The 26016-nt window shown below is 47.6% G+C and overlaps 2 protein-coding genes across 8 annotated transcripts in view; one reads left to right on the plus strand and one right to left on the minus strand.

Annotated features, from left to right (window-relative positions):
* Positions 1-9640: 9640 nt before the first annotated feature.
* Positions 9641-26016, plus strand: part of BCL11B (BCL11 transcription factor B) — a 95188-nt gene continuing 78812 nt past the window's right edge. Inside the window, exons 1-3 of one of the 7 annotated variants that reach the window (XM_053603069.1) lie at positions 9641-10335; positions 10437-10761; positions 23773-24141. In XM_053603069.1, coding sequence (XP_053459044.1) covers positions 10704-10761; positions 23773-24141 — 427 coding nt within the window. In that variant the 5' untranslated portion in view covers positions 9641-10335; positions 10437-10703. Of the gene's footprint in view, positions 10762-12824; positions 12851-23772; positions 24142-26016 lie in introns of those variants that run through there. The other 6 variants (XM_053603068.1, XM_053603070.1, XM_053603073.1 and 3 more) reach the window with 6 other exon arrangements.
* Positions 11200-12152, minus strand: LOC128594360 (translation initiation factor IF-2-like). The gene is made up of 2 exons (XM_053603076.1): positions 11848-12152; positions 11200-11372 (listed from the first exon to the last, which is right to left on the minus strand). Exons 1-2 carry the CDS (start codon positions 12045-12047, stop codon positions 11240-11242), a joined length of 333 nt encoding a protein of 110 aa, XP_053459051.1. The 5' UTR covers positions 12048-12152; the 3' UTR covers positions 11200-11239.

A 26016-nucleotide genomic window follows, 5' to 3' on the forward strand; every position in this document is an offset into this window, starting at 1 on the left:
GCATGCGGCCTCTGTAATAATCATATCTATAATTTATGAAGTCCTACTATGTGCCAGGCTTGTGCTTGGGGCTCTGATGGATTATCTGATGTGATCCTCCTAGAGGCCTTGGATGCTGAGAAGAGAACCCATGTGAGGCCTCCCAGCTAATAGCTGGTGCCGTGGGGACCCAAACCCTATACCCTGTCCTGCATTTCTTATAAGGTTGCCGGAAGGACAAACTTAAGTCAGGGAAGCAAAAGGGCTTTGCACACTGTAAAATTCTGTACTAATATGAGTTGTTTGTTCCAAACTTTCACCAGTAGACCTTCTGTCTAAACTGACTCTTCCCACCCCATTTCTCTCTGCCTCAATTATTTGGTTTCATAATCGTAGTCATCTCTTCTTAGATTTTGCCGCCCCAAACACAACAAAAAATTTCTTCTACTGACCTATATTCCTGTTTCCTCATTTCAGACCTTGCTTCTCTTTGTAGTTTTCTCTTTTGTTCTCTGTGTCCTGATCCAGGGTTGACTTTGTCTTTGCTGTTCTAGTTTCACATCTACAGATGTTTCCAGTGGCTGCTACAGGCAGGATGGATGGAAATTGAATCTGTGTGAAGAGCAGCCTGGTGGTTACACAGAGGCCTGCATAGGGTTGATTTGGCTTTACCTCCTGGCCACTGGCCTCAGGCTTCTTTCTTTCCCCGTAAAATGCCTAACAATGTAATTAGACAGCTTCTCTTTGACTTAGCAGTCCGAGGGGGCTCAAGGGAACTCTGTATTCCATAATCAGAGCACCTGGCCCTGTTCTTTTGCTCCCTGACACTTGGGACACAGACGAGAGTCCATTTGTTGGGCTGTACTGTCACTATAGTGACAGTAAAATTATGTCCTCTGCTTTTGCTTTACCTTGCTTTGTTCCTCATGGCTGGGATGGGTGACAAAGTCATGTTGGTCTGATCTTGGAATGTGGGTACCAACCATCACACAATATTGCCACCTTTGGGTTTATCACCTTGGGCACTGTAGGTGGCTCATATGTCTCTCTCTCTCTCTGTGTGTGTGTGTGTGTGTGTGTGTGTGTGTGTGTGTGTGTGTGTGTGAAGGAATGAATCACAGCAATGCTTATTAAGTGACTGCTGTGGGGGAAAGACCCAGTCAAGTGCTTTGCATAGGTCCACTCACCACTGCTGGTAGTAAGTCTGCTCTGAAACCCATCTGACAAGAGAGACTACTGAGCTTAGGAAATGAACACCTTTTCCCCAGCCTACCTACCAGTGAGTGCCTGAACCTCTAGATTTGCACCCCTGGCCTCATGTAGTGGGCTGGGTTTTGCAGGGCAGGGGAGCAGTTCTAGTTCAAGGCTGCCAGCAGCCTGTTCACGGCTGATGGGGAGCGGGCTGACAGTCACTGGCCATTCCTGCTGGCAGGCAGGTTTTCGGGGGTGAACACCTCACCCAGATCCAGGTTCCATTTTTCATTGAGAGGAAGCCTTTGATGGGTGCTGCCGCCACGGCAGGAGCTAATTGCACAGAGCTGGAGCTAATGCAGCGGCTGTCACCTTCTCACAACTCAGTAGGAGCTTCCGATGAATAACTCCGGGTGTTCAGGGGCTGTGTACATCAGTTGCAGGTGTCACTGTCAGAGGTCGGGCAGGGCACTGGTGCTGCAGGGAACATAGTTCCACCTCACCTTGTCTTTAATTAAAGGAGGAAATATGTCAGAGCTTACATGACCACTGCCCAGCCTGCTGCTGTTAAAGACTTTGATGGGAATCAGCAGCTCAGTGCAGCCTCGCACTTCTTAAGAGGAGAACAAGTCTAATGCTTCTGGGGAGAAGTCACCACCTGGTGAGGGTATTCTAGCTTTTGGGGGTCTTCCTGCCACCCCTCTGGGCACTCTGGGGATCAGCCCCATGCACCCCTTACTTGGGAACTGTAACCTTTAGAGATCAGAAAGAGCATGGGAGTAAAACACTTCAATAAAGTCACAATAAAACATCCAAAGCCTTTCATACTTTTTCACTTTCTTTAACTCAATTTATTTTTCATTTTGTGGACAGAGATTTAGTCCGGGTATTAGTTTACGATTTTTACTGAAGGAATTACTCAACACACACACATATAAAAAGGAAATAATATTTTTATCATTTATTTTGTGCCATGTATACCATAGGAGAAAAAAACAGAGCGAAATCACTTCAGTACCGCTGTGTTTTTCATTACAAAGTTATTACATATAGAAATTACTCCAAATTATCTGAAATGAATGGAAATTATGAGGTTTAAATTCCCCAGGTTACTGCAGGCACAGCTCTGGAAATTTATTTTGTCATCTTGCTGAACATAATTGCTACAACAAAATTTCTTCCATTTTACAACTGCAGCATAACTTATTTATACCAGTGTAGCTGTAATTTTACATCAATAAGTTGCATGGGAAGGAATACACAGGTGGTAATTGAAAACAATAATTTGTACTGAGGTCCAGGTGGAACAGTTGGCTCAGGAAAAGGCTCTAGTTATTGTCGGCAACAGATCTGTGTCACTGTGGCCTCTTCTCAATCCCTTCGTCAACACTGGTCAGACCATCCAAACACCCTCATTCATGTCCTTGGGGAGCGAGAACCACTACTAGTCTGACTACACACATGGCCCATGAATCCTGGTCTGGAAACTGAGGCCACAGGGCCTGGGGGTGCTGAGAGAGGCCTGTGCTGCTTCCGTGCTAACTCCTGTCCTTGGCTTCTCCTGATTTCCAACTTGCCTCTGGGTTGGGTGCATTTAGGTACCCGGAGCTAATTAAGGTGTTTGATAGATTTCAACTGGAGTATGAGTTCTTGCCAGAAACATCGACAATTCGATTCCCCAAGCACAACGCAGAGCGTTAAATCCACTAATGCTTTATACATTACTGTGTTCCTTCCCAGCCGGAATGTGTGGTCTGGGTACAATACTGAACCAGTCCCCAAACAGGCGTCCTCACTCTTCAGTTCTCTAATTGTTCCTGTTAAGCAGATACAAATAATGAAACTGCAGATGCCTGTGCTAAATCCCCACAGCTGATGAATCTACCCATTTGAATCTGGAGGTCCATATACAGATTTTTAAAAACTGACCATAGGGCGGCGCCTGTGGCTCAGTCGGTAAGGCACCGGCCCCATATACCGAGGGTGGCGGGTTCAAACCCGGCCCCGGCCAAACTGCAACCAAAAAATAGCCGGGCGTTGTGGCGGGCGCCTGTAGTCCCAGCTACTCGGGAGGCTGAGGCAAGAGAATCGCTGAAGCCCAGGAGTTGGAGGTTGCTGTGAGCCGTGTGAGGCCACGGCACTCTACCGAGGGTAATAAAGTGAGACTCTGTCTCTACAAAAAAAAAAAAAAAAAAACTGACCATAAATCTGCCCCTTTTTAGATTCCAGATTATGGAGGTGATCTGGAGACAGGTCAGAGACGGGCTTTTGCTTCTGTCCAGGGTTGTATTTCATGATACATGTGGGAGGAATAGGGAGGGTGGCAGGGGAGAGAAATGAGGAGAGAGGAGAACAAGCAGAGGGGCTTTGTCGCAAGTTCAAATGGAAAATGTTATTGCTGCATCCATATTTTAGAAGCCATTGTTGTCTCAATGAGTCCAAAGGCCTAAAATCACAGTGAAGTCATTTTTTTTAAAGGACCTAGATTAAACTGATATCAGAATGCACAGCAATCCAGCGTCTCGGTTTTCCCCGGGCGGCATTAATTATCTTTTGTTGTAGCAAATTGTCTGCCTTGTAAATTGAACTGAAAGTGCATCTTCAAGCAGATGCAATGTTTTAATATGTACATAATGGAACAACTTTCGTAACTTCCACATACTATAGAAATATTATTTCATCTTCAGTAATGTGCCTGCAGTTAAAACTTTACGCCGTTGAGCCTTGTTTGGCAGCTCACAACCTTAACCCTTCTCTATTAGACAGAGGGGAAGCCACTTACGTGTTTTCGAGGATACAAATCACCTTGTTGAATTCACTCGAAAGCATACGTGGCTGTTTCTGAAACTACAAAACAACAGATGAGATCTCCCAGAGCTCTCTTTCTTTTCCAGCTTTGGAAGGCATGTCTGAAACAAGGTGTTGGCTGGTTTTTATTTTTATTTTTTGGTAAGAGCCCCCTTGCAGCGTTCTCATTAGCCGAGCCTTTCGGAGAGTTGCTAGCCTGACTCATGCCTCTCTCTCCTCTGTTCTTCCCCCTCACTTCCTTTGTGGTGTATCACAGCACAGATAGGAGTTTTCAGAGTCTGGGATTGGGGGTAGGGGAGAGCTCTCAACTGAGTCAGACTTGTCTACAACTCCAGCTTAGCATTTACTGAAACTTCCTCTTTCTCAAACTGCTTAAGGATACGAACTAATTAATCCTCACAGCCTCATAAAACCCTTGTTAGGAAGGTGATCATTATTGCCTCCATCCCAGCCCCTCCCCATTTCCTACCACCAGACACCTCATTGTCACTCCTGTTCTCTACGACAGCAGCTGACAGCCAGAGTCGGAACTGAAAATTCCCTTCCGAATCACAGTGCTTTTCCCAGATGCATGATTTTAACGCTCTTTTTCTTCCTTGTCTGAGCTTTACATGGGGCAGACTGACCGTCACTGGACCACTGAGTTCAAACTCATGGATGTGTGTGTGTGTATTTTCAAAATAGAGCTTTCACCCTCTTGAGAAAAGTGGTTCCCCCTGCAATTTTAGTTATACAATTTGGAGCCTCAGTGATGAAAGGGAAAGCAGCAGGGAGACCCTTCTGCATGGCAGCCCCCTACCACATGTGCACACAGGCATCGGCTATTCTGATCTCTACATATGTGAGGGGTTGGGGTGAGATTTGGTGGTGTCTGATTATCTTCATGAACAATATTTCTCCCAAGTCGACCAACTGGGTGATGCCAGTCTCTACCAAATTTGAATTGATGACTCAACTAAAGAATTAAAATTAGCAAGGCAAGAAAATTCCAAATGAGGTGAGAAAGCTGTAGAAATAGTTCCAGATCCCCTAGTACTGAGCCATTCAATATCATTTCTGATGACAGGGACAGAGCTAGGAACATTCAATGTGGGTGTGAGCCTTTTTCATGTACGGGGAGCTGGGTAGGTATTTTTGAGGGAAAATAATACATGAATCAGGAACAGTGAATTTGATTTAACCCCTTGCAGGCTGCAGATATCAAGATAGCAAGACATGATGCTTTCGTTTTCCTAAAGGCTACTTATGAGCTTTGCTTAGTTAAACAATAATCAGAAAGCTACTACTATATCAAGCCCAAGTATTACTTGCAGAAAAAAATAAGATGCAAATGATGTCATCTTTTAACAAAAGAATGTTAAATTCAGTACATAGAAAGAATCTCAAACAATTGTTGAAAGGCAAGTTTTGTGGTCCTGCCTCTGCTACCAGGTGATGATACAAAAAACCCTCCAAATCCAGTAAAGCCTTAATCGAGTGTTTATGGCACCCAGAAATTTGCTGTAATTTTCAGAAATGACGGGAAAGAATTCTAGAAGATATGCCAGGAAACCCAAAAGGACTCTTGTGTCTTTATATACTTCTGGATTTGATAGCTCCTAAAGATTCTAGAACTGTAAGGAAGGAGAGAAGGACCATCGTGGGAGCTTTATTACTATATACATAATATGATTTGCTTACTACCTCCACAGTGGTTTCCTCAAAAGTTAGAGTAAGTCAATTAATCCACTGATCAGATCAGTGCATTGTATGTATCCTCATCTTCATGGTCAATAGTGTCTATAAGCCCAGAGGAATAGAAATTAGCAGACGTGGATTGCTTCTGAGTTTGCCCTATACCTGTGAATATGAAAAAAATTGCCTTCTTTTTGCATGGGTTTCTTGTTTTTTTCCCTTCCCTTTCCTTTTTCTTTTTCCTAAACACCAGAAATGAAGCCCAAAGTAATTTGGTAAGATGTGCTGTTGTACTGCTACAAAGTTGACTACATTTTAGAGGGTGGATCCTATGTTAAAAAGAAAACAACAAAAACAAATGAAATGTCAGTTTTCTTTCTGCAGAAACATTAAGAGTTCCCATTTCCACTGACACTTCTTATCTTGATTCTTTCCAAATTTTTGTAAAGACATAAGATAAAATATAACAGCTCAGAAGGCAAAGATAACATTGTAGAATCTCAAATAGAGTCCAACCTCAGCGGAGTTAAGTATTGAGAATCGTTCAAAGAATTTTAAACAAAAAGCCTGGCGTGGGGGGTCACATGTCTTTTTTAATCTGCCCCCACTGCATGGCGTGTTACATGCAGCACACACAGGGAATTAAAGCCCCACACAAGGTTAATAAAAATGCACTCTGATTTGATGAAATGATTTCTGATTTCAGAACCCTTTCTCTATAAAGAAATTTAAAGTGACTGAGAATATGGGGGATTATCTGCTGGAATGCACTGTGAAGCTAGAAAAAGAATAGCAGGGAAATATTTGTGAGTTCAAAAAGCTTTTTGACATCTGCTTTGTGTGTGTGTGTGTGTGTGTGTGTGTGTGTTTTAAAGATTGTGCAAAAAATATGGCATTTATTTCCATCTGATTCCAGCATGCACAAAGCTCCAGCTCTGGGCAGAGCACACAGTAGGCCTGCAGCTGGTGTTGGGGAAATGAATTCGAAGTTTTGTGATATTAGTTCAGGACCACATTTGTACGGGCACTTTTCTTCTTATCTATATTTTCATATGTTAACCATCTGCACCCTCTTTTGGGGGGGGTTGTTGAGAGTGGCTTTTATTCTAAACAAAGGCTTGGTAGATGAAGAGGTAGTGTGGTGTGGTGCAGTGACTTTCTCAGAAGGGTTCTAGATTTCCCCCTGCCACCTGGGGTGCTGAGAAAAGGCTGGGGAAAGGGTCGTGGCACAAACTTGGCCACCCTCCTCCCTCCCCGCCTGCTGTCTGGGCATCATGAGAGTGGGGGAAACGTAAGTGTGGGCCAGCTGCGGAAGCCAGGCAGGGTCTAGGGAGAGGTCAAGGTCGGCCGGGAGGTGGCTATTGATCTGGTTTGGAACGCGAGACAGAGAGCTCAGCAAGACTAAAGGGGGAGCTGTGAGACCAGACATTAACAGCTTTCTGTGCTAATGATGCCCGTGCCAGACGGGCAGAGGGAAAAAGAGGAGACAGGAGTGGCAGCTGGGATCGCTCCCTGCCTGCGCCCAGCCGCCTCTCTGGAGAGGAGGAGGAGGAGGAAGAGGAGCCAGGAAGAGAAGATGAGGAGGAAGAGGGGTAGGGGAGGAGGAGGAGGGCGAAAGGGCCAGTGAAGGGCTGGGCAGGGGCAGGGCAGCCTCTCCCGTCTGCCGCGAGGTGGAGTGCGCCGGCAGGCGGCAGCGTGTCCAGCCTTGCTCTCGCCCGCCCGCGCGTCCCTCTTCCCGCCGTCGGGGCAGCGCGGGCCCAATGAGGAAGTGCTCCTGGGGTCAGCCCGGGTCCGCGCCGCCCCCTGCCCGCCACTTCCTGCTGAGGGTGCGGCGGGGGTGCCCCCTCCTCAAGCCTGCCCTCCAGGGCACACGCGAGTTGGTAGCAGCAGCTGTGGAGCCTCGAGCGCCCTTCGGAGCCTGCAGAGGGGCCTCCTTTCCTGAGGGCATCTTCTCGCTCCCCCTAGCCACTGGCCGGGTCTTCCCTCCCTGTGATGAGCTCCGGGAAGGTGAGGGCCGTGTGTCCGGATTTCAGACTCCCGACTAAGGGCAGCGCGAGGCAGTGGGCACGCGGCGGCATTTTGAGTCCAGATCTGTCCCTGATGTGCTGTGTGACCTCGGCAAAGTACTAACCCTCTCTGGGCTTCACAAATGTCCAGTTTTCAGAAATTGATCTCTCAAATTCAGAGTTTGGGCGGGTCGGATAGCCAGTTTATAGATATCTTTATAAGTTTATTAAAGGTGTTTGGCACTTTCCCCCCCTTACTTAGTCCACTTTCCTAGAAAGATTTTCGCGGTGGGGTGGAATGGGAAGAGAGGGAGGCTTCTAGACTTTGGACCACGTGGAGGTGTGTGTGGGTGTGGGTGGGCGGCTGCCTGCAGTCTCCCTGTAGAGGGTTGGTGGGGAGGAGGTGAAAGCCCAACAGCCTCCTCTCTCGCCACCGCCTTCATCCGCTCGGCCTGGGCGTCCGCCAACCCCATAGCCCACAGTCTGCAAACCTGCAAGCTCGGGTACATTTTATTGCTATTATTTTTTAAGGGGTAGAGCTCTTTCTGTCCTCGCTCAGGAGCGCTGAGCGCTGTTAAGTTGCTGGTGCCACCGCCCCCACGTAGGTCCTTGGGGAGAACAAAAACCCTCACGTGATTCCCCCCTCCAAGAAAAGACCCCAAGGGAGGCGTCACCGCCTCTTCGTGCTCTGGTGAAGCTGCTGGAGCCAGGCCTGGGGGCAGAGTAGGGTGGATGCAGCTGGACTCGCCCGGGAGCCCAGCCCCAGCCAGGCCCCGACCCACCCCGGCCTAGACTAGAGAAACCCTGGGAAAGGAGAGGGGTCCAGCCGCGTCATCAAGTGGACGAAGTTGGCCATGGCTGGGGGAATGGTGGTGTCCACGGGGCCACAGCCTGGCCTTGTCCTCGGGCCACGGATAGGCCCCCACAACTCCTCCTGTCCTCGCCCAGTGTAGATCAAACAGCTTACAAGGCAGCTGTGTCCTTCTTAGTCTGACAGGCAATTTCTGGTCCTACCCTGGGCAGCCAAGGAGAACAGCGGAGGGTGGGGGTGGGGGGGTGCGGGTGCGGGGTGTGACTTCCAGGTTGCAGTGATTGTCAGGGGGTGGGAGGGAACGGGGGCCTCAAGAACTCACCCACCCGAGTTTACGCCAAGACCTGGCCACACCTACTTCTAGGTCAGCAAGTCCTTCTCCCACGTGGAGCGCCCCTGTTCTTCACCGTCTGCCTTATTGTAGATCCTGGCATTAGGGGGCGGGACCGTGTTAGACCCCTAGGAGTTAATGGAGTGAGGTGAGGACGAGCAAGGATTAGGGTGAAAATCCCTTCCGGAATGGGACTGGAGCAAGGTTCCCCCTCCCACGTGCTCTTGATTCTCTTCTCTTAGTATGTTTTATTTTGTCTTCACACTCTCAGAGTCTGTGATAGTAGTATTTATATGGAGACACTTTATGGAAGTTGAGCTCCGACCCCCCCTCCCCAGTAAAACAAAAGTAAAAACTACCAATCTACTTTTCCAGGGAAATGAAGCAATTGATAATATACCCTAGTTCCCAAGTCGACCCCAACCCTTTTCCACAGTCCAACCTCCCTCCCCCAAGTCCGATAGAGCTTTTCGGTGGGTGGGGACTTGCATTGATTCAATTTACTTCACTCACACAGCACCCCGCCCCCCTTCTCAAGGGGTCCTGCTCCCAGGAGAGGAGGAGGGCTGAGGATTTGCTTTTATTTAAAAAATCCTGTCCGCTACCCCCCCCGCCCCCCCCACCCCGCTTATGCGCCGCGGGTGCTCGGGGAGATTAGCGCACAAAAACGCAGTTTGCACGTGTGGCCGGTCTGGGCTGCTGGTGTGCGCACGGGCTAATGTGTGTGTGTGCGCGCGTGTGAGTGTGCGCGCGCGCGCGCGAGAGTGTGTCTCTGTGTGTGCTTTCTTGTTCTCTTACAGGGTACAGTGTTAAAAAGCCACCGCTAGTCGCCCCCAGTGCTCCGACTCTCTGGGTCTTTTTGTCTCTAGTGCAGATTAAACGTCACGTCCGCACTTGAACTTGAATTTTATCCCATTGTACAGAGGCAGCCCCAGCCATAGAGAGACCGAGAGCTCCCAGAGAACCCGGACTCCGCCATCTTCACGTTGCAATCTATAGCTCCCAGTCCGCGCCCGCACCGACCCAGGCGCACTGGGCGAGCCGCCTCGCAGTCCCGCTTCCCCTGGGCCCGCGGCGCCGGGGGAGCACAGGGAAGCGCTCGAGGGGACTCCGCAGCCCCTCCGGCCGGCGCCAGCCTGCCAGGTGAACTGGGAAGGAACCGCTCTTGGAGTCCCCCCAGAGCCTCGGAAGGGTCAGTCTCCGAGAAAAAAAAAAAAAAAATAGAAAAAGAAAAAGAAAAAAAGCAGGCAGCCCGCAGAAAACCCAGAAACAAGCGAACCAGGGCAGTTTTACAATTGCTTTAGGTTTTTTGAGGGGGCGGGGTGAGGGGATACGAGACGAGTCCCCAAGTTTTCTTTGCTTTTTCTTCTTTTATTTTTTTTTTTTTGTTTGCATTTTGTTTTCTTCCCCCTCCTGGTAGAAGTGCGCTTTCCACCTACCAGACCCCGAAAGAAAGTGTCCGAAGCCGGTGCAAAATCCGGTTTAAGTTCAAGAAGACATTTGGAAGTCCAAGAGGCCAAGCAGTTTGAAGAAGTGTAAGAGATTTTTTTTTCCTCCAAAAGAATATATTTTTAAGGAAAACAGCTAGTCTGCGGCAAGCAACAGCAGTTTTTCCCCCCTCTTTCTCTTATTTTAGATCGAGAGGTTTTTCTTTCTTTTTTTTTTCCTTCTCTCAAACAAAACAAAAAACAGCATAGAAGAAAGAGCAAAATAAAGAAGAAGAGGAGGAGGAAGAGAGGGCAAGAGAGGAAGGGGAAAAAAACACCAACCCGGGCAGAGGAGGAGGCGCGGCGGCGGCGGCGGCGGCGGCGGCGGCAGCGGCGCGGCAGCGGCTCGGACCCCCTCCCCCGGCTCCCCCCATCAGTGCAGCTCTCCGGGCGATGCCAGAATAGATGCCGGGGCAATGTCCCGCCGCAAACAGGGCAACCCGCAGCACTTGTCTCAGAGGGAGCTCATCACCCGTAAGTGTCTGCGATGTGTGCGCGAGGGGCCGGAGAATGGGGCTCCGGGCGCCCGGGGCTGGGGACACCGAGCCGGGAGCACCCGAGCTCAGGCGTGAGCCCGAGCCGCCCGCAGGCTGGCAGAGTCGGCGTTGGCCTGGAGCATAGTTGAGGGGGGGGGCATAGGAAAGTTTCTTTGCAGCCCAGGGAGTCGCAGCCCTGAGCAGCCAGACGCGACTTGGGCTCGGGCCTGCGAAGCCACCACCGGGCCAGGGAGGGGGTGCGCAGGCTGGAGGAGGTGTGTGTACGCGCCGAGCCCGGCTGGACACTCGCCCCTCCGAGCGGCGTGTGTGGTGGTGGCGGCGCTGGTGGCGGGGTTTGGAGAGGAGGGGGAGGGGGCTAGGGGAGCGGAGGGGGGAGGGGGGAGTAGGGAAGTGGGGAAAAGTTGGCGAGCGCGTGGGTCCGCACTGACGGCGCGGGCGGAGGAGAGAGGGGTGCGCTAGGGATTCGGGGAGCTGCCGGGCGAAGGGCGGCCGCCAGCTCCGGGTCCTCGGTTGCTGCGCCCAGCCGGGCAGGGCGCCGGCCACGCCGGTCCTAGGATTCCGCTGCGGTCTTTCTCTCCCCTCCTCTTGCTGTTTGCAAAAAAGAATCCAGCTGCGCGGCTGTTTGCCTGGCTCTAGGCCCCCCTTCCCCATTTCCCCACCTCCGTCTGTCTCCTGTGATGATCTTCTTTCCCCCACTCCAAAAAATTGTGGGGGAACTGGGGTTGGTGAAAAATCCCCGCCACGTGGGGAGGGGGAAAGGTTGTCAGGAGTGGGAAGAGTGATGCGCTTGTAAAATAGTAAAAAAAAAAAAAAAAAAAGAAAGAAAAGAAAAAAGAGACCTATCAATCTCTTATCCATCTTTCTATCTCAGTATCTTTCATCTTCCCTATTTAAAATAAACAAGGCGGGTCGTAATGGAAATCCACCGGCTGAAATACTGTAGATTTCAAGCAAGTGGCGGGGAGGGCAAAGTCAGGCAGCTGGGCAGAGACAACCCAGCATCCAACGTCCCTGTTGGGTTTATTTAGCAAAGGGAAAAAGCGAGCGCGAGAGGGCTAGGTACCGTGGTTGTAGAAGAGTCCGCCCCGGTCTCCGCACACTCGCACCGGGAAGGTCGCTTCGCTGCGCTCCCCGCCCGCCGCAGCCCGTGGGGCCGCCGCTTCGCTGCGCGCGAACACTTCCCCGCCGTTCTTTCTCTAGCGTGCCTGGGTCAGGGTCGCCGTTGCCTTTTTTCCCCTTTAAATTGCAACAGAAATAAAACATCCTTTGGGTGCCATCGAGACCTCGGGCAGGTTGTATTCTTGCAGTCCTCCGCGCACTTCACCGGGTTGGGGCCGGGCTGCTGCGGCGGAGCTGGAGAGGGCTGCGCGCCCAGCCGCCGCCGAGGACTGGCTGCGGAGCGGCCGAGAGCCGAATATTTATGTTATATTTTAAAAAATTTAAATAAATAAATAAATATATAAAGGGGTTCTCCCCTCCCCTGAAAACCCAGCATAGGAACCATCTGCTCGGAGCAATTGCTGTTGCCATCTCTCCTTTGTTACAGCAGAGACATTAGTAAGAATTTTTGGATTTCTTATTATTATTTTTGGGGAGGGGAACAGATATTAAAGTGGGGTTTGCCGTGGGAGAAGGATGCCTTTTGGAGGGAGGGAAGAAGACTTCTCTTTTATTTATTTATTTTTCCACTGTAATATCAAAGAAGACTCGCTGGTAGCATTTAAAACAAAATGTTTTGCAGCCAGATTTGAGCCTGGTTTGACCGAGGTCTTTTTCGCCAGTTGACATTTCCATCCTTTTACCAAGCCACAGCAATCGCTTGTTCTACTCCCCCCCCCACCACCTTTAGATGGGGCGGTTGTTAAAACGTCTACACTTGCAGATGCCTAATTTCTCCAGGAGGCAATTTGCCCCACATATCCTCTGTTTAATTGCAAGGGTTGTTTTTGAGGAGGGGGAAGAGGGAGTGGGGTGGGGAAGGGGGGGTTGATGGGGGTGCATTGCCAAGCTGGCAGCAGCTACAGGAGCCAGGAGCGTTTGCAGTTGTGTATGAGGGGAAGAAGCAGGTAGGTTTGGTTTGCCTTGGGTGTCCCTCTCCTGGCATTCCTGGGACGTCAGGAGAGAGCCCTGGCCAGAGGATGGGTGGCAGGTGGGCACGGGGGTGGGGGTGAAGGGTGCCCGTTGTAATGTCCTTCAATCCTTCATTTGTTCTCTGTCTCAGCTTTGCTAAGAGCCGGGCTGGGGCAGCCAGCTGACACTGGAGCAGGGACAGGGAGGGAAGAGACAGGCAAAAGAGGAGAGAGGTGGGGAGAAGGAGGGAAAGAGATAGGCCAGCTAAGGGAAGCCTGCCTTCCTTCCAGGGGCACATGGGCCCAAGCGTTTGTGTGGGTTTAAGCTGGGAGAGAGTGGTCCAACCAGTTTTCAGACAAGACTATTTATTATCCAAAAGCTGCTGGCTTTTCATCTGTCCTGTGTCACCTGGGAGGAACGTGGGAGAAGGCAGGGGAAAGGCAGGAATTGATGCAGTTTAGACTGTGTGGCCTCTGAAAGTGCCTCTCCACAAATGACACAGGAGTCATGGGTTTAGAGTGCTCTAGAGTTCCAGCTAGCAGAGCGGGTGCTGTCACACCCCCTACCAGCGGTTCATATTTTAGGTTTTAAATATGACAAAATCCACCTGAAATGTAGTACATCTTTATCAATTAGGTGGCAGCCCGGCGGCCTGTGGGGTGACAGCCTTAGGTTCTTTAGGGATGATGCAATTGAGAAGAACTGATGGCCTGGGAAACAAGAATCGCACGCAAATAGCATTGATGATCTTTGTGTGCGTGTTGGCAGAGGGGCCTGAGAAGGGCTCCATAATGAGATAGTTAAATTTACAGACGGGGCCAGTGACAAGAGGAACGAGGTTAAAAAAGAGTGTAGAAGACAGCTGGTGATGGAAACCTGGGCTTCTGGTTTGCTTCAAAATGTTTGACCCAGATGGATATGGCTTTTGAAACTGGAGGACAGATACAGCTATTAATAAAAAAAACACAAACAATGCAGTGACAATAGTGAAAAGGGAGTTTAAGGTCTCAGAGCCACTGGCCAGGCAGAGGGTAAGGCCAGAGCAGGCTGTACCAGACAGGGCCAGAGTGAAGGGAAATAGATTCGAGTCCCCGAAGGAGCCTGAGGCTTTCCAAAGAAAGCATAGGAAATAAAATGTGTATGGTAAATTACATAAACCCAATTAAGATGATTTTCAATAACCATCAACAGGTTTCCTTGGAAGATTAGTAATTTTCCGTATGAATTCACGATTTTGTAAAACAACTAGAGATCCAAGATTTGATGTAGAAGTTAGGCTAACTGTTAATTCCATGGTTACTTTTAAATTAGCTTTTGCTATAGCTGTGTTTTGAAGGTGGCTGCTTACAATAATCTTAACTCTTTAGGGCATAGTGGTCCACATATCCTTCAAAATTGGGACTCGGATAAATTTCATAAGACATGAGCCCTCTTTTTTTGGTAGTTGGTTGGGGAGTGAAGTTCATCTCCCTTCTGCACAGAAGGGAACCCCATATCATTAGAAGTGTGATATAAGTCAGCTGCTCTGATTCCATGGGAGAATAAAAATGTGTTCATCAAAGGTGTTATGCCAGGCTGACTTTATTCATTTGTAATTCACAACTGAGAGAAAACAGTCGTGAGCATATTTTAACAATCCCTAATATTTTTAAAGGATATTTTCCTCTACCTGAATATTGCGCACATATGCATATTCCTTTTTTTTTTTTTTGCTTTTTGAGGGGGAAAGTTGGTGTTTGCTTGTGCCTTAAGCTTGGTGAATTTTGTCTGGCCTTCCAAATATTTAATAACAGAAAAGTGCTGGAGTAAATGCAGTTGCTTTTGTGAAACTGGCCTTAGAAATATTAGGGGAGATGGTTGAGTGTGATGCTTCCCTGACCTCTGTGCAGGGCTAAATGGTTCTCACATGACCCAAGGGAAGGCCAACTTTTGGTTGTCAAATGATAATAATTAGAATAATTTCTCAGGTGAGATGGAAGCATATCCAACAGTCGGATTAATGATAACCAGTTTCTGTCTGTGGAGTGTACTGGTTTCTAGCGCCTTATCAGAATTGGACTCTTGGCACCCCGTTACAGCTTAGAACACGGCTTGCGCCAGCCTTCACTTATCTCCTTTCCTTTGCGTCTCCTATCTCGATTGCTTTGCATTTTCTGTTGCTTGTTGTGATAAAATACTTTACAAAATAAACTTTCAGTTGAATTGGCTTTTGGTGATGGCAAGCTTGAGATACCGAGCCGCACCTGACGCCACTTGGCAGCTAGGGGGAGCTCGGAGCCCGTGTCATGGCTTGGCGCCGCCGCCGCCGCAAAGGGCTGGGAGCGGCTTCCATCCGCGGCGGCAGCAGTTTACGTTGCTGCAAAATGTCTTAAGTGTGAAGTTGTAATATTGATTTTCCTGCAGAGATTTGTGCAGGACAAAATGAGAATATAAGTTTGAGAAATCTATTTTAAAGCTATTGCCATTGATTTACAAGTCCTCACTTGGCACTTTCTTTTTAATTTTCTTTTTCTTTCTTTCTTTCTTTTTAACAATTAAAATTGTTTGTTTTGAATGGTGTATTTTTCCCCATCCGTCTGTGGTCTTGACGTTCCGAAAATCGTGTTGAGTTGTGAAGGCATGTGTGACCAGGCCAAGGGAGGATGGGGGGAAAAGCGTACTATCCCCTTCTGTTTCACACGTCAGAGACCTAGGGACAGCAGAGAATCACTGCTTTTGGGAGTCATGTACCTAAGACAGCCTGATGAATGGAAATCCTTTAGCTTAGATTTTATAAAACATAGATTCTCAATCCCATTTATTAGGTAATATTCCCACTGTACTAAGGAAATAGCACTGTTCCTCAAAGATATAAAATGCCAACTCAAATAACATGTAAAACTTTGTTTGGAAGGAGAGTGTGTCTGATTGAACCAGCACTGGTAATACCTTTCACACCAAACAGTGCCCTGTATGGATGGCTTTTAATGAGACAATTTCTTCCCTAAACATGAAATTTAGTGCTGTAGAATATGTGTGCTTTTGATCATAGGATTTCTAGATTTATAATGTCTTTTTTTCCAAGTTCGAGAAATATTCAGACAGCATAGTAACCTCGCCTCTTATGCCTGAGTTCAATATATGAGCTAAAGAGGTTACCGTGCGACAGGAAAGAGTGCTTTATTCTAACCTGAAAGAGAAATAAATTAGGTCAGACAAAAGCCTAGTGCTGTCATCAGCTGGAGAAAGAGCCCTCACTCTCCAGTACAGAGGGCCAGCAATTTATCTGATGATTTCTCTACTTCATTTTAATGTTTGAATTGAGCCAGTTGCAAGCATATAGTGGCAGTGAGCTTACTGGATAAATCAGAGAAGAGGTATGGTCACTTTACAGCCTTGGGCAAGGTGGGCAGAGGCTTCTGTCATGCAGAAAACTGTTAAAAAAATTCAGTTGAGAAATCCTCAATCCTTCCTTTGCTTTGGAATTTGAAGGAATTTCACAAGTTGTAACTAAACACAGACCACAGATATAATACGATAATGGATGAAAAAAATAATATATGTATGTATGTGTATATGTGGGGGAAGGAAAAGATGGGAATTTGATTTTTGTCTGTTGGAGGCTCTTTTTTTTTTTACCTCCTGTGGAAGATAAAGAAGCATATGGCTGCCTGGTTAGGCCTCACCTTTAGATGAAATTCTCCAGGGGCTTTAGCCTCTAGGTTAATGCTGGTGTCATAATCTAGGGAGGACAAGGGAAAAATAAATGCTCTTTGAAGATGGCACCCTGCACCACATGGTCAAGTTACAGATGCCGGTTGAGCATCCTTTTTTGAAGACAGTGTTCGCTGTAGACACACTTGCATATTTTTTAATGCATTTGGGACACAGAAGAATACCAGGAATGAATGAATGAATGAATGAATGTCTGTGTCATCCAACTGCTCTAAGCATGGCTTTGTCACTTTGCGGTACTCTTTATTTACTCACACGATCTGGCCTTGGGTCCTGTGTGTTCTGTCTTGTTCCTGCTTCCTGATCCCACAAATCTTCCATCAGGTTCTGGGGAATCAAACGGCAGGGAGATCTGCTCACTTTTTGCTCCTGGTTTCCCTATCTCTCCCCCCAAAAAGCTGTCTGTTGACTGCCTCCCTGGAGCGGTAGGTTTTCCCAGGATGGGTATAAAAAGTGCCGAGAGCAGGCTATTAGGAGACATATAGAAGCAGAAGGACACACTTCATGTGTCTTCTGCACGAGCGAGGGAGGGGGTGAGCAGAAAGGCCTCGTTTTTTTACTGGCAAAAGTGACACTAGTTCGAGGTTTCATTAATGGTGCGACATTCACAGGGACTTTCGTCCGGCATTTTGACATATGCAAGTCTTTTGTGTAGTTGCTGAAATTCAAGAAATGTATTCTTTTTTTCTTTTTCTCTGACAGCTGATAATTTGCTTGGGTGTTGAATTAGCCAGCCCAAGCTATTTTACTGTAATGAAATCCCAGACCACACAAAATTAAGTAACTTCAAAGTGAAAAAAATGCATTAAAAAAAATTCTGTTTTACATAACTTTTTTATGACCCCCTTCCACTGAATTGCTGAAATACAAATACATTTGTGAAATGTTGTAATGAGTTTTCTACTGAAACTGTACAGAAAAACAACTCATGAAAGTTGAATGCCAATGTTACTGTGATTAACATGTGCCTCACAAATAGATGCACTACTAAGAATTAAAAAAAAATGTGGTCATGTTTAAATTCCTACCTTGGAAAAGAGATGTTGAAAGCAGTTCCTGCCCCTGCTATTTTGCTGTCGGCTTCAGAGAATTTGAACTTCTCCAGATAAAGCCTCCAACTCCAGTATCCTGTATGGAAGTCCTTCCATACCTTTGAAAAAGCATAATGCGTAATGTTAAAGAAAACAGATTTCTTCATTGGGCTACAAAGCATGCTTTTATATCACATCATTACAAGTCCTGTGTGGCTCTGAAGATTTAAGGCATTTGTATTTTTATGGAACCTGCTGAATGTGTTTAAAAGGATTTCTGTAGTGGTAAATCTTTTCCTTTTCTTTAAAGCAACTATTTTGTTTATCAAACACACATCACTATGTTTTTTGGTATGGTGAATATAGCTTTTTATCTCTAAACTTTTGGTAATGGCTGGGCTCTAGGAATATACCTGATTGCTGTTTTGCTTATTCATTTGTTCTTTTTCTGCTCTTGAATTGGTGAGACCCAGACTCCTGAGCTTAGCTTTTGGGGTTTTGGAGAGATGTATGTGGTGGAGGAAGTAAGGAAGGAGTTTGGACTAAGTCTGAGGAGCAAGTTAGGATATTTTTCAGGGAGCTGTTTTTAATCTGCCTAAATTTCCTAAAACCAGGCTGGAGTTTTGTAGGACAATTTGCACATATGTCTACGACATTCTACTCTGCCACCTTGAGTCTACAAGGGCTGTGTGAGTGAGCTGTTCTTCCTCTTCAAGGATCAGGAGTCTCACCTTGCTGGAAGGCAGGCCAGGCCTAAAACTTTCCCCTGAAGGCTGAGTCAGCCAGGATCCTGGTCATTTTCTGGAATGGGAAACCCACATTGGTGATGTGTTTTGCCTTCTCTCATCTTCCTCCCAGATGTCAGAAATGGCGACTGAGGCGTAAACTGCGGTTGACGTGGAGCAGAGAGGGCCTTATGGGATGGTGCCTGTGGTGTGCACCTGTCCCTTCAGGGAGGTAGCTTTTGGAGGGTCTCGGGGAGGTGCTGGGCTCTGGCACCTGAAGTAGGCTGGGTAACCCAGGGTGTCTACTGAGAGGGCAGGGTGTTAGAGATAGTTCATATGTATGATGCTGCCTCTCAGCCCAGGGTCCCCACCCACACCTTCTGTCCTAGTAGCCCTTATCCTTACTCTTCATTTCCTTCTGTGCCTGGCACTTCATTATTCCCTCTGTTAGGGGAACTTCATAAAATCTCTTGTCGTGCCTTTAAGCGTCATCTAGTCATAGATTATTTTCTCTCCCAAGAATTGATTCCTGCTTTCTCCCATCCACCCTTCTCCATCCCTCCTCCCCACAGTTGTTATTTTCTCTTGGATCCAATAAATTAAAAATTGATGGCAGCTCAGAAAGTGTTGTGCTTCATCGAGTGTGCGTGTTTTAGTGTTGCCTGGAGTCTTAGCCCCTCCCCAAACGTTCACCGGGAGGAGAATGAAAAGATCCCTTCGTAGATTATTGGTGAGCGTTGGGCTTGCTGGCAAAGCCTCCGTCTTCGTAGGAAGCAGGTGTCATGTCTCCAGTCGGATGCAGAGCTCGACCGATGGCTGCTGAACATTTCTTGTAAACATGCGTACACATCATGATGCCGGCTGTGACGTTAGTGGCACACAATTTTAAGAGCCCGGCTTCCCTATCCCTGTATCCCCTTATTGCTGCCCCCCATCACTGAAAGGATATGTTTCTCATGGACTGTGACTTAGCTATTTAAGACAGATATTTGGATTTAAATCAATGTAGGGTAAAGTGGAACATAAGCTCGTGTGTGATGTGTTCAGCACGGCACTTGCCCTGTGATCTGGGGACAGTAGTAGAATTTCCCAATGGGCAGGTGCAGGGGCAGTAGATAGAGATGGACCAGGGCAGTCAGGATCCTTGGAGTCCTTCACATAGGGGGATCACTGGCCAGGTCAGGCTTTGTTGAGCCCTTGAAGCTGCTGGGTGCTTATTGGCTGCTTGGCTGGGCCGGTGTCAATAGTGTCTTTCCATTTCTGTCTTCTGCCCCAAATTCCTTCCCAGCCAAGCTCAGGCATGGGGAAGTTTGTCTTAGGATCAAGTACTTCCTCTCTACTTAACGATGCCCATTATTATTTGTGAAGCCTGATTTCATTGCTTCTAAATGCATTTACCAGCTGTGAGGAGGCCCAGCCTTGTAAATAAAATGTGGTTTTGTTGTAAAAGAAAATATAACTCGTGTGTGTATGTGTGTGTGTGTGTGTGTGTGTGTAAATATATATTTGTCCATGTACTTTAGGATTTAGCATTCCAGAATTCACTCCAGCCTTCTGGTATCTGATACTTGAACAAGTTGCCTGCTGCATCCATTCATTTTCCCTTTTAATGAGTCAAACATTTTACCAATTGCTCTACTTTATTCAGCCCATAATATATTGAGAATAGCAGTATTTTGCAGGACTGCCTGAGATGCGGGAGATTTTCATAAAAACAGAAATTATCTCAGAGGAAAACCTCATCTTTGCCTTATTTTTTTAAGCCCTGAGTTTGCTGGACAAGTCTGTATGAGACTCATTTGTAAGGTCTGGGGATTTGAGAGGCTGTTTTTATTTGTCTTTTCCCTTTTCTGATGCTTTTTCATCTCTGGGTGGCTGGTCAGACCACTTTGTCAGAACAGAGTCCTGGGTCTCTGAATCCAGGAGACTCATGTATCCTCGGGGCAGAGAAAAGGGGTTCTGGGTGGGGGGAGAGACATATTCACACTTTAGCCTTTTCAGGGCTTGGCTAAATATCTCAATCTCCTTTTATTTCTTCCATTATCAATACAGTTCTAAGAAGGGACACACATACACACACACACACACACACAGACACCCTATACACCCAGCTCAGTATCCGCCTGCCAGCGGAAATGAAACCACAGTTTTTGGGGGTGTCTCCAAAGGCCTAGAGCGTGAGCTTTCAGGCCCAGCGAACTGCCTGGTCCAATTGCTCTGACACAGAAGTTTGGGTGCGGGGTGACTCTGTTGTCTGAACGCTGGGGTGACCTTGCCACCTTCCTGGGAAATATGAAACACAGCAGGCTAAGGCTCAGAGCTCCGTAGCCTGGGGGTGGGGAGAGGAAACCCCATTCTCTGGAGTTGGGGGAACACCCTGTCATCTTAGGGGGTTTTACTTTCAATGCTGAAAGTGGGAGGAGAAGGAGAATTTTTTTTTCCTTCTGGTTCCTTTCCTCCCTGTAAGATTTGCTTATAGGCAGTTAGTTGGATCGCTTGTCTGGGAGGTAGAGATCCTAGTTAGGAGTGGAGCCCTGGAGCCCTGGATGATCCGGAGACTGTGTGCCGGATGCCTGCAGAGCCTGGCTCTTCGCGTTGGTTGGCTGTGAAGGACCTGACACAGAAATCAGAACTGCAGCACACTAAACGGCTTTGGACACCTTCAGACTCAATTACTGGGGCTCACAGGGCTTGCTGCATGAGGAAAGTGAAAAGGCAGAGACTGCCAAATAAAGGAAAGAATACCAGATGTTACAAAAAAAAAAAAAAAAAGGAAAAGGAAAAAAGTCCTAGTACAGAGTCTTGGCAAAAGAGGGAGCCGAGAGAGAGGGATGCCGTGAACAGGCATGTGTGACCTTTGCTAATTTTTAAATTAGTCTGTGTTTCTTTTGAATTAGAAAATAAATTTGAAATTATGTAGCTTAAAACCTACTAGCAGGGAGGAAATATTTGTGTTTGCTGGAACTGCTACCTAGGAGGGTGGACATGGCTAGAAAAGTTAATAAAAAACAACAAAAAAGTAAACACCTCCTCGCCCTCGCAAAGGATGGTCAGGTTTGGCATGTGGATTTGTTGGGGTTTGTTTTTATCAAATGCTGTACTTATGCAGGAGTTTGCCAGGCCTGCACGGGGATGACATTTAAAATGGTACCAGGTATAGCACCTCGCCCCTGTTTCTTTTGAATTCTCAATTTCTTTATGTCCCTTTTTGCTTTTCAGCTCATTTCCTTTGTGCCTCTTTTTTTTTTTTTAACAAAACAATATTTTGACATCCTCCTCCCATTTATTAGAGCTACTTCTCTAAAAATGGTGCACAATACATCCTTACATTTCTAAAGAACTGTTTTTACAGCCCTCTCCTTTGGCTCTGAAATTATGTATATGTAATTGGTAATTAAAGGTGCGAGCTTTTCAATATAAACAGTATTGCTCAATGTTAGATCATTAAAGGGAAAAGAGGCACCAAATAATTACCTTTTACGTTCTGACAAACCATTCACAGGAATCCAGTCTTCCCTGGAACCACTGTTCAGCGGGAAGGTTGTGATTACGTTTTAACCGTGGCAAAGCATCTTTTCATAAAATAAATTGGTAAATTAATTATGTGGCATTGTCTTCAAACTCCTTTTTAAGTAAACTCTGATTTCTTTTTAAAGAATAATTAATGGTTTCTGGGACTGGCTTTGTGAGGACTGTTTCTTTACCTTGTAGGTTCTTTTTGTTAGAGATGTACAGACAACAGATTTAGGATTTCCTCATCTGCAGGGTGTTTTTGCACTGCCACATTTCTGATGCATTTCTACGTGTAATTCATTGAGGGCTGTGTCTGCTCTTCAATGACCACAGGCAGGATTTTGAATTGTGATTTCCCTCCTTAGCCATCCCTATTCCTCTACCCACCCATGTGTACCTCATGGATGTACATTACATATATAGTATATTCTGCATTCAGCTTTATACATGGACTCTTCTAGGCCCTGAAGAAGCTTTGTGTTCAGAAAATATAGAACAGTGATTTATATGTAGGATGGAAGATGCCACAGAATTTTTTCCTTAAATTATCTGTTCTTTGGCTCTGGCCCGTCAATAACTTCACTGCCACGGAATGTATTTTCCTCTCTTCCATTCCTTCTTGCTGTTCTGCTGTGGTTTTCATTATCCTTTCCTAAATACCATACAACATAAAATTTACCTGCTTCCTTGAGTTTCAGGCCTTTGGCTGCTCCTTGCTTCCCTGAAGGCCACTTGTGCCTTCGGTACAATGACTGACATTTGCTCTTGAAATATTTCAATCTGAATTTGCTCAGACCCCAAGGGGAATATGAAACCTCCCCATCGTCCACTTTCCTTTATTTATGACACTTTTGGCTGCTGATTTTTCCAGTTTTCCCTTGAGGGGGTTGCTGCTTTTGGAGACACTTATTAGCTTCAAAATACTTGGGTTCAATTCCCCCTGCCCCTCCAAAAGGAAATCCGCTAAAGAAATGTAAAAACATATAGCTCATTGGAAGTGTGGTTTGATATCTGACAAGGAATGACTTTGGAGTCTGAAGACTATTTTTTCTTTTCTTTTCTTGAGAGTGAAAAATAAAACCAACAAACAAAAGCGGACAGTGGGGAGTTGATGTGTGTTGGGAAATCAGCAGAGAAATGAAAGTCTGACCAGGACCAGGGTGTTTGGCAGGAAAGTCTGCTTTCAGCGTCCCTTCAGCGGCATTGTTTTCTCCTTTGATATTTTTTTGGAACCCGACACTCACTTGTTGCTTTCTGAGCATGTGGGCTTCTTTCTCTCCTAAGGCCTGGCCCTCTGACGCCTGTCTGGGTTTCTGTTTTCTAGTTTGGTGTGCAGCCAGGTCTCAGGTGGAGGAATGTGTGTAGGACTCCCATGAATGGGGAGGATATGAATGAAGGTGTAGGGAAGGGGGGGCAGGGGCTCCAGCTCACCTATCTTGGCCCTGGCTAGCCATTTGAATCACCTGGAGAGTCTAAGGAAGACTGATGTTTGGTTCCCAGTGTAATTGGTTGGTGGTGCTGCCTGGGCACTGGAGTTTTTCAAAGCCCCTCAGGTGATTCTCAGAGACTGTAAAGTTTGAGATACGTCTCTACCTGACACTATTAGCAGCCAGGATTATGTATATGTGTGTGTGTGCACGAGTGTGTGTCCATGTGTGTGTTCTCATGCTGTGTTAGGGAGAAATTGGCAGAAATGCACTAGGGTCCAATGTATCGGCACCACTTATGTGACAACCTTTGGGCACTACGATACTGCTCCCAGAGCCTCAGTGGGGCTGTCTGTCCCAACCCTGGGGGAAGACCTGGTGACTCCCTGGCCAGCAGTGGAGGGCACTGCCTCTTGGTGGGGAAGGGTTGGAATGAACACGGGTGCTTGTGATCACCTAAGCCCACCTCTGTCTTCTCTGCCCCTCCCTTTTCCCTTTCTGTCTCCAGCAGAGGCTGACCATGTGGAGGCCGCCATCCTCGAGGAAGACGAGGGCCTGGAGATAGAGGAGCCGAGTGGCCTGGGGCTGATGGTGGGTGGCCCCGACCCTGACCTGCTCACCTGTGGCCAGTGTCAGATGAACTTCCCCCTGGGGGACATCCTGGTTTTTATAGAGCACAAGAGGAAGCAGTGTGGTGGCAGCTTGAGTGCCTGCTATGACAAAGGCCTGGACAAAAGCAGCCCGCCGCCCTCCTCACGCTCCGAGCTCAGGAAAGTGTCCGAGCCGGTGGAGATCGGGATCCAGGTCACCCCTGATGAAGATGACCACCTGCTCTCACCCACAAAAGGCATCTGCCCCAAGCAGGAGAACATTGCAGGTATGGGACACTGCGTTCGCCTGGTTGCTGCTGAAGCTACCTCCTAGGTCCTGCACACTCCGAGAGTGCTGGTGCTGGGGGAAGGCCTAGAGCTTCCAGGATGGCTCTGGACCCCCAGCTGGGGCTAACCCTTTCTGAGGGCCCACCATCCAGGTGACCTTCAGGAGGAGATAGGCTGGGGGCCCAGGAAGGTTTGAATGGTTGATAGTTGCTTTGCTTTTGTATAGTGGACTCTGTTTGGGGGTCTGATACAGAGGCAGCTAGGAGCGCAGGATGGAAATGTGGAAGTCTGGTTGACCCTGTCTTTGCTACTGATGTTGGCTTTGTCCCTAGTTTTAAAGCCAGACAGTCTTGGGTTGGAATCTGTTCTTTACAACTTAGATACATCAGTTTTCCCATCCGTGAAATGGAACTAAGGAAACCTACCTTGTTAAGGTTGTTGTGAGGATTACTGAGATGTTGCCTGTTGCAGTACACTTAAGAATGGAAGCTCTCATTTTCTCCCCTCTCCTCTCTCTGGACTCAGTTCCTCATCTGCAAAAAGAGGGGTCAGGCTCTCTGATCCCAGTGGCCACTTCTGATTTTGCCCGACCCTGTGAGTAGGTCTTGGGAAAGGAAGGGTGTGGGAACTTGCTGGAGCCCTTGGGGGAGCCTTTGGTATGTTCACTCATCTTGAGACAGCTGGTTTTACCACCTTGAGAACAGGTGTGGGTCCCTCTTGCCCCAGTCTGCATCCTCCAACTAGGTTTGCTCATCGCAGTGAGTTTGCATTAAGTCTGTCCCTCCTGGCCATGGCCATGCACATTGGAGCTTCCTCCAGGGAGCTGCTGCTTTCTGTTCAAACCAGGGTGTTTTCTTCTGGTTTATACATCTAATCCCAGCAGGCCTAGGGGAGAAAGGAAGGGCTGGTCAGCTTGTATTCCCTAAGAACAGCAACCTGTTCCAGAGCAAAATGAGCATCAGAGTTCCTGCAGATGAGGGTTCAAATATTGCTGGTTGACTTTGGGCTAGCCACTTCATGAGTCTGAGCCTCAGTTTCCCCAACTGTCAATAGGAAGCGATAATGCCAGCAGGTCTGATGTGAGGATTAATGGGCGGGGGCTCCATCAGTGCTTTGCCAATAGAATTTCTCTCTCTGGCTCTGCAGTGTGCAAAGTGGTAGCTGGATTGATCCCCCCCTCCCCTGCCCCACTGTGTATCCATCATGGAAGCTAGTGAGGACCCGGAAGGGACTGAGGCTTTGGATGCTTCTAGGAGGGTGAGAAGAGCAGGGACCCCCATCCTCCAGGAGGCAGTCAGGGTGATGCTGCAAGCCTGTCCCTACCAACGTGGCAGCTCCGTGACTTTGGGCCTCACTTCGCCCGCCTGTACAGGGGATTAGGGAGACTTTTCTTGGGGGAGACTGGTGGCTTGCAGATTCCTGCCAGCACGTGCTAGGTACTGGGGACACTCCAGTGAACCAGATTGGCCTCTGGGCCTTCCTTGCTTTCCTTGCCTTGCATGCAGTGTCTCATAATCTCTCCAAGATACAAAGGACACGGAGAAAAATATCTGATCTGTCCAGGCCACAGGCATGTAAACACTATCTTCTCAGAGTGCTGTGCAGATCCAAAGGGCATTTCCTTTACTGGGCCAAGGTGTCAGGCAGGAGAGGTGCTTTGTCCCTTTGTCTGTGCTGGTTAACACTCAAGGGATAGTTTCACCTGCGGTGTCAACACCCGGCGTTAATCCACACAGACCTTTCAGGGGTGGCCTCTGCTGGCTGGGGAAACTCAGGCCCTTATTTATGTTTCAATGGGAAGACTAGCTTTTGCCAATAACATCTCAATCCTCATTTCACATTGAAGGTATTTCCCAATGAGAGGCTGCGGATCA

The sequence above is a fragment of the Nycticebus coucang genome, chromosome 9 (assembly GCF_027406575.1).
Source record: "Nycticebus coucang isolate mNycCou1 chromosome 9, mNycCou1.pri, whole genome shotgun sequence".
Taxonomy (NCBI): Eukaryota; Metazoa; Chordata; class Mammalia; order Primates; family Lorisidae; genus Nycticebus; species Nycticebus coucang.

What these genes read in the sequence shown, in the direction of transcription:
- LOC128594360 (XM_053603076.1), bottom strand. Translation starts at nt 12,047, where the DNA reads ATGTTTTATTTCTGTTGCAATTTAAAGGGGAAAAAAGGCAACGGCGAC. An exon ending in CGGACTCTTCTACAACCACG is followed by an intron (nt 11,373 to 11,847) that starts GTACCTAGCCCT and finishes TTTTGCAAACAG; the next exon opens with CAAGAGGAGGGGAGAGAAAG.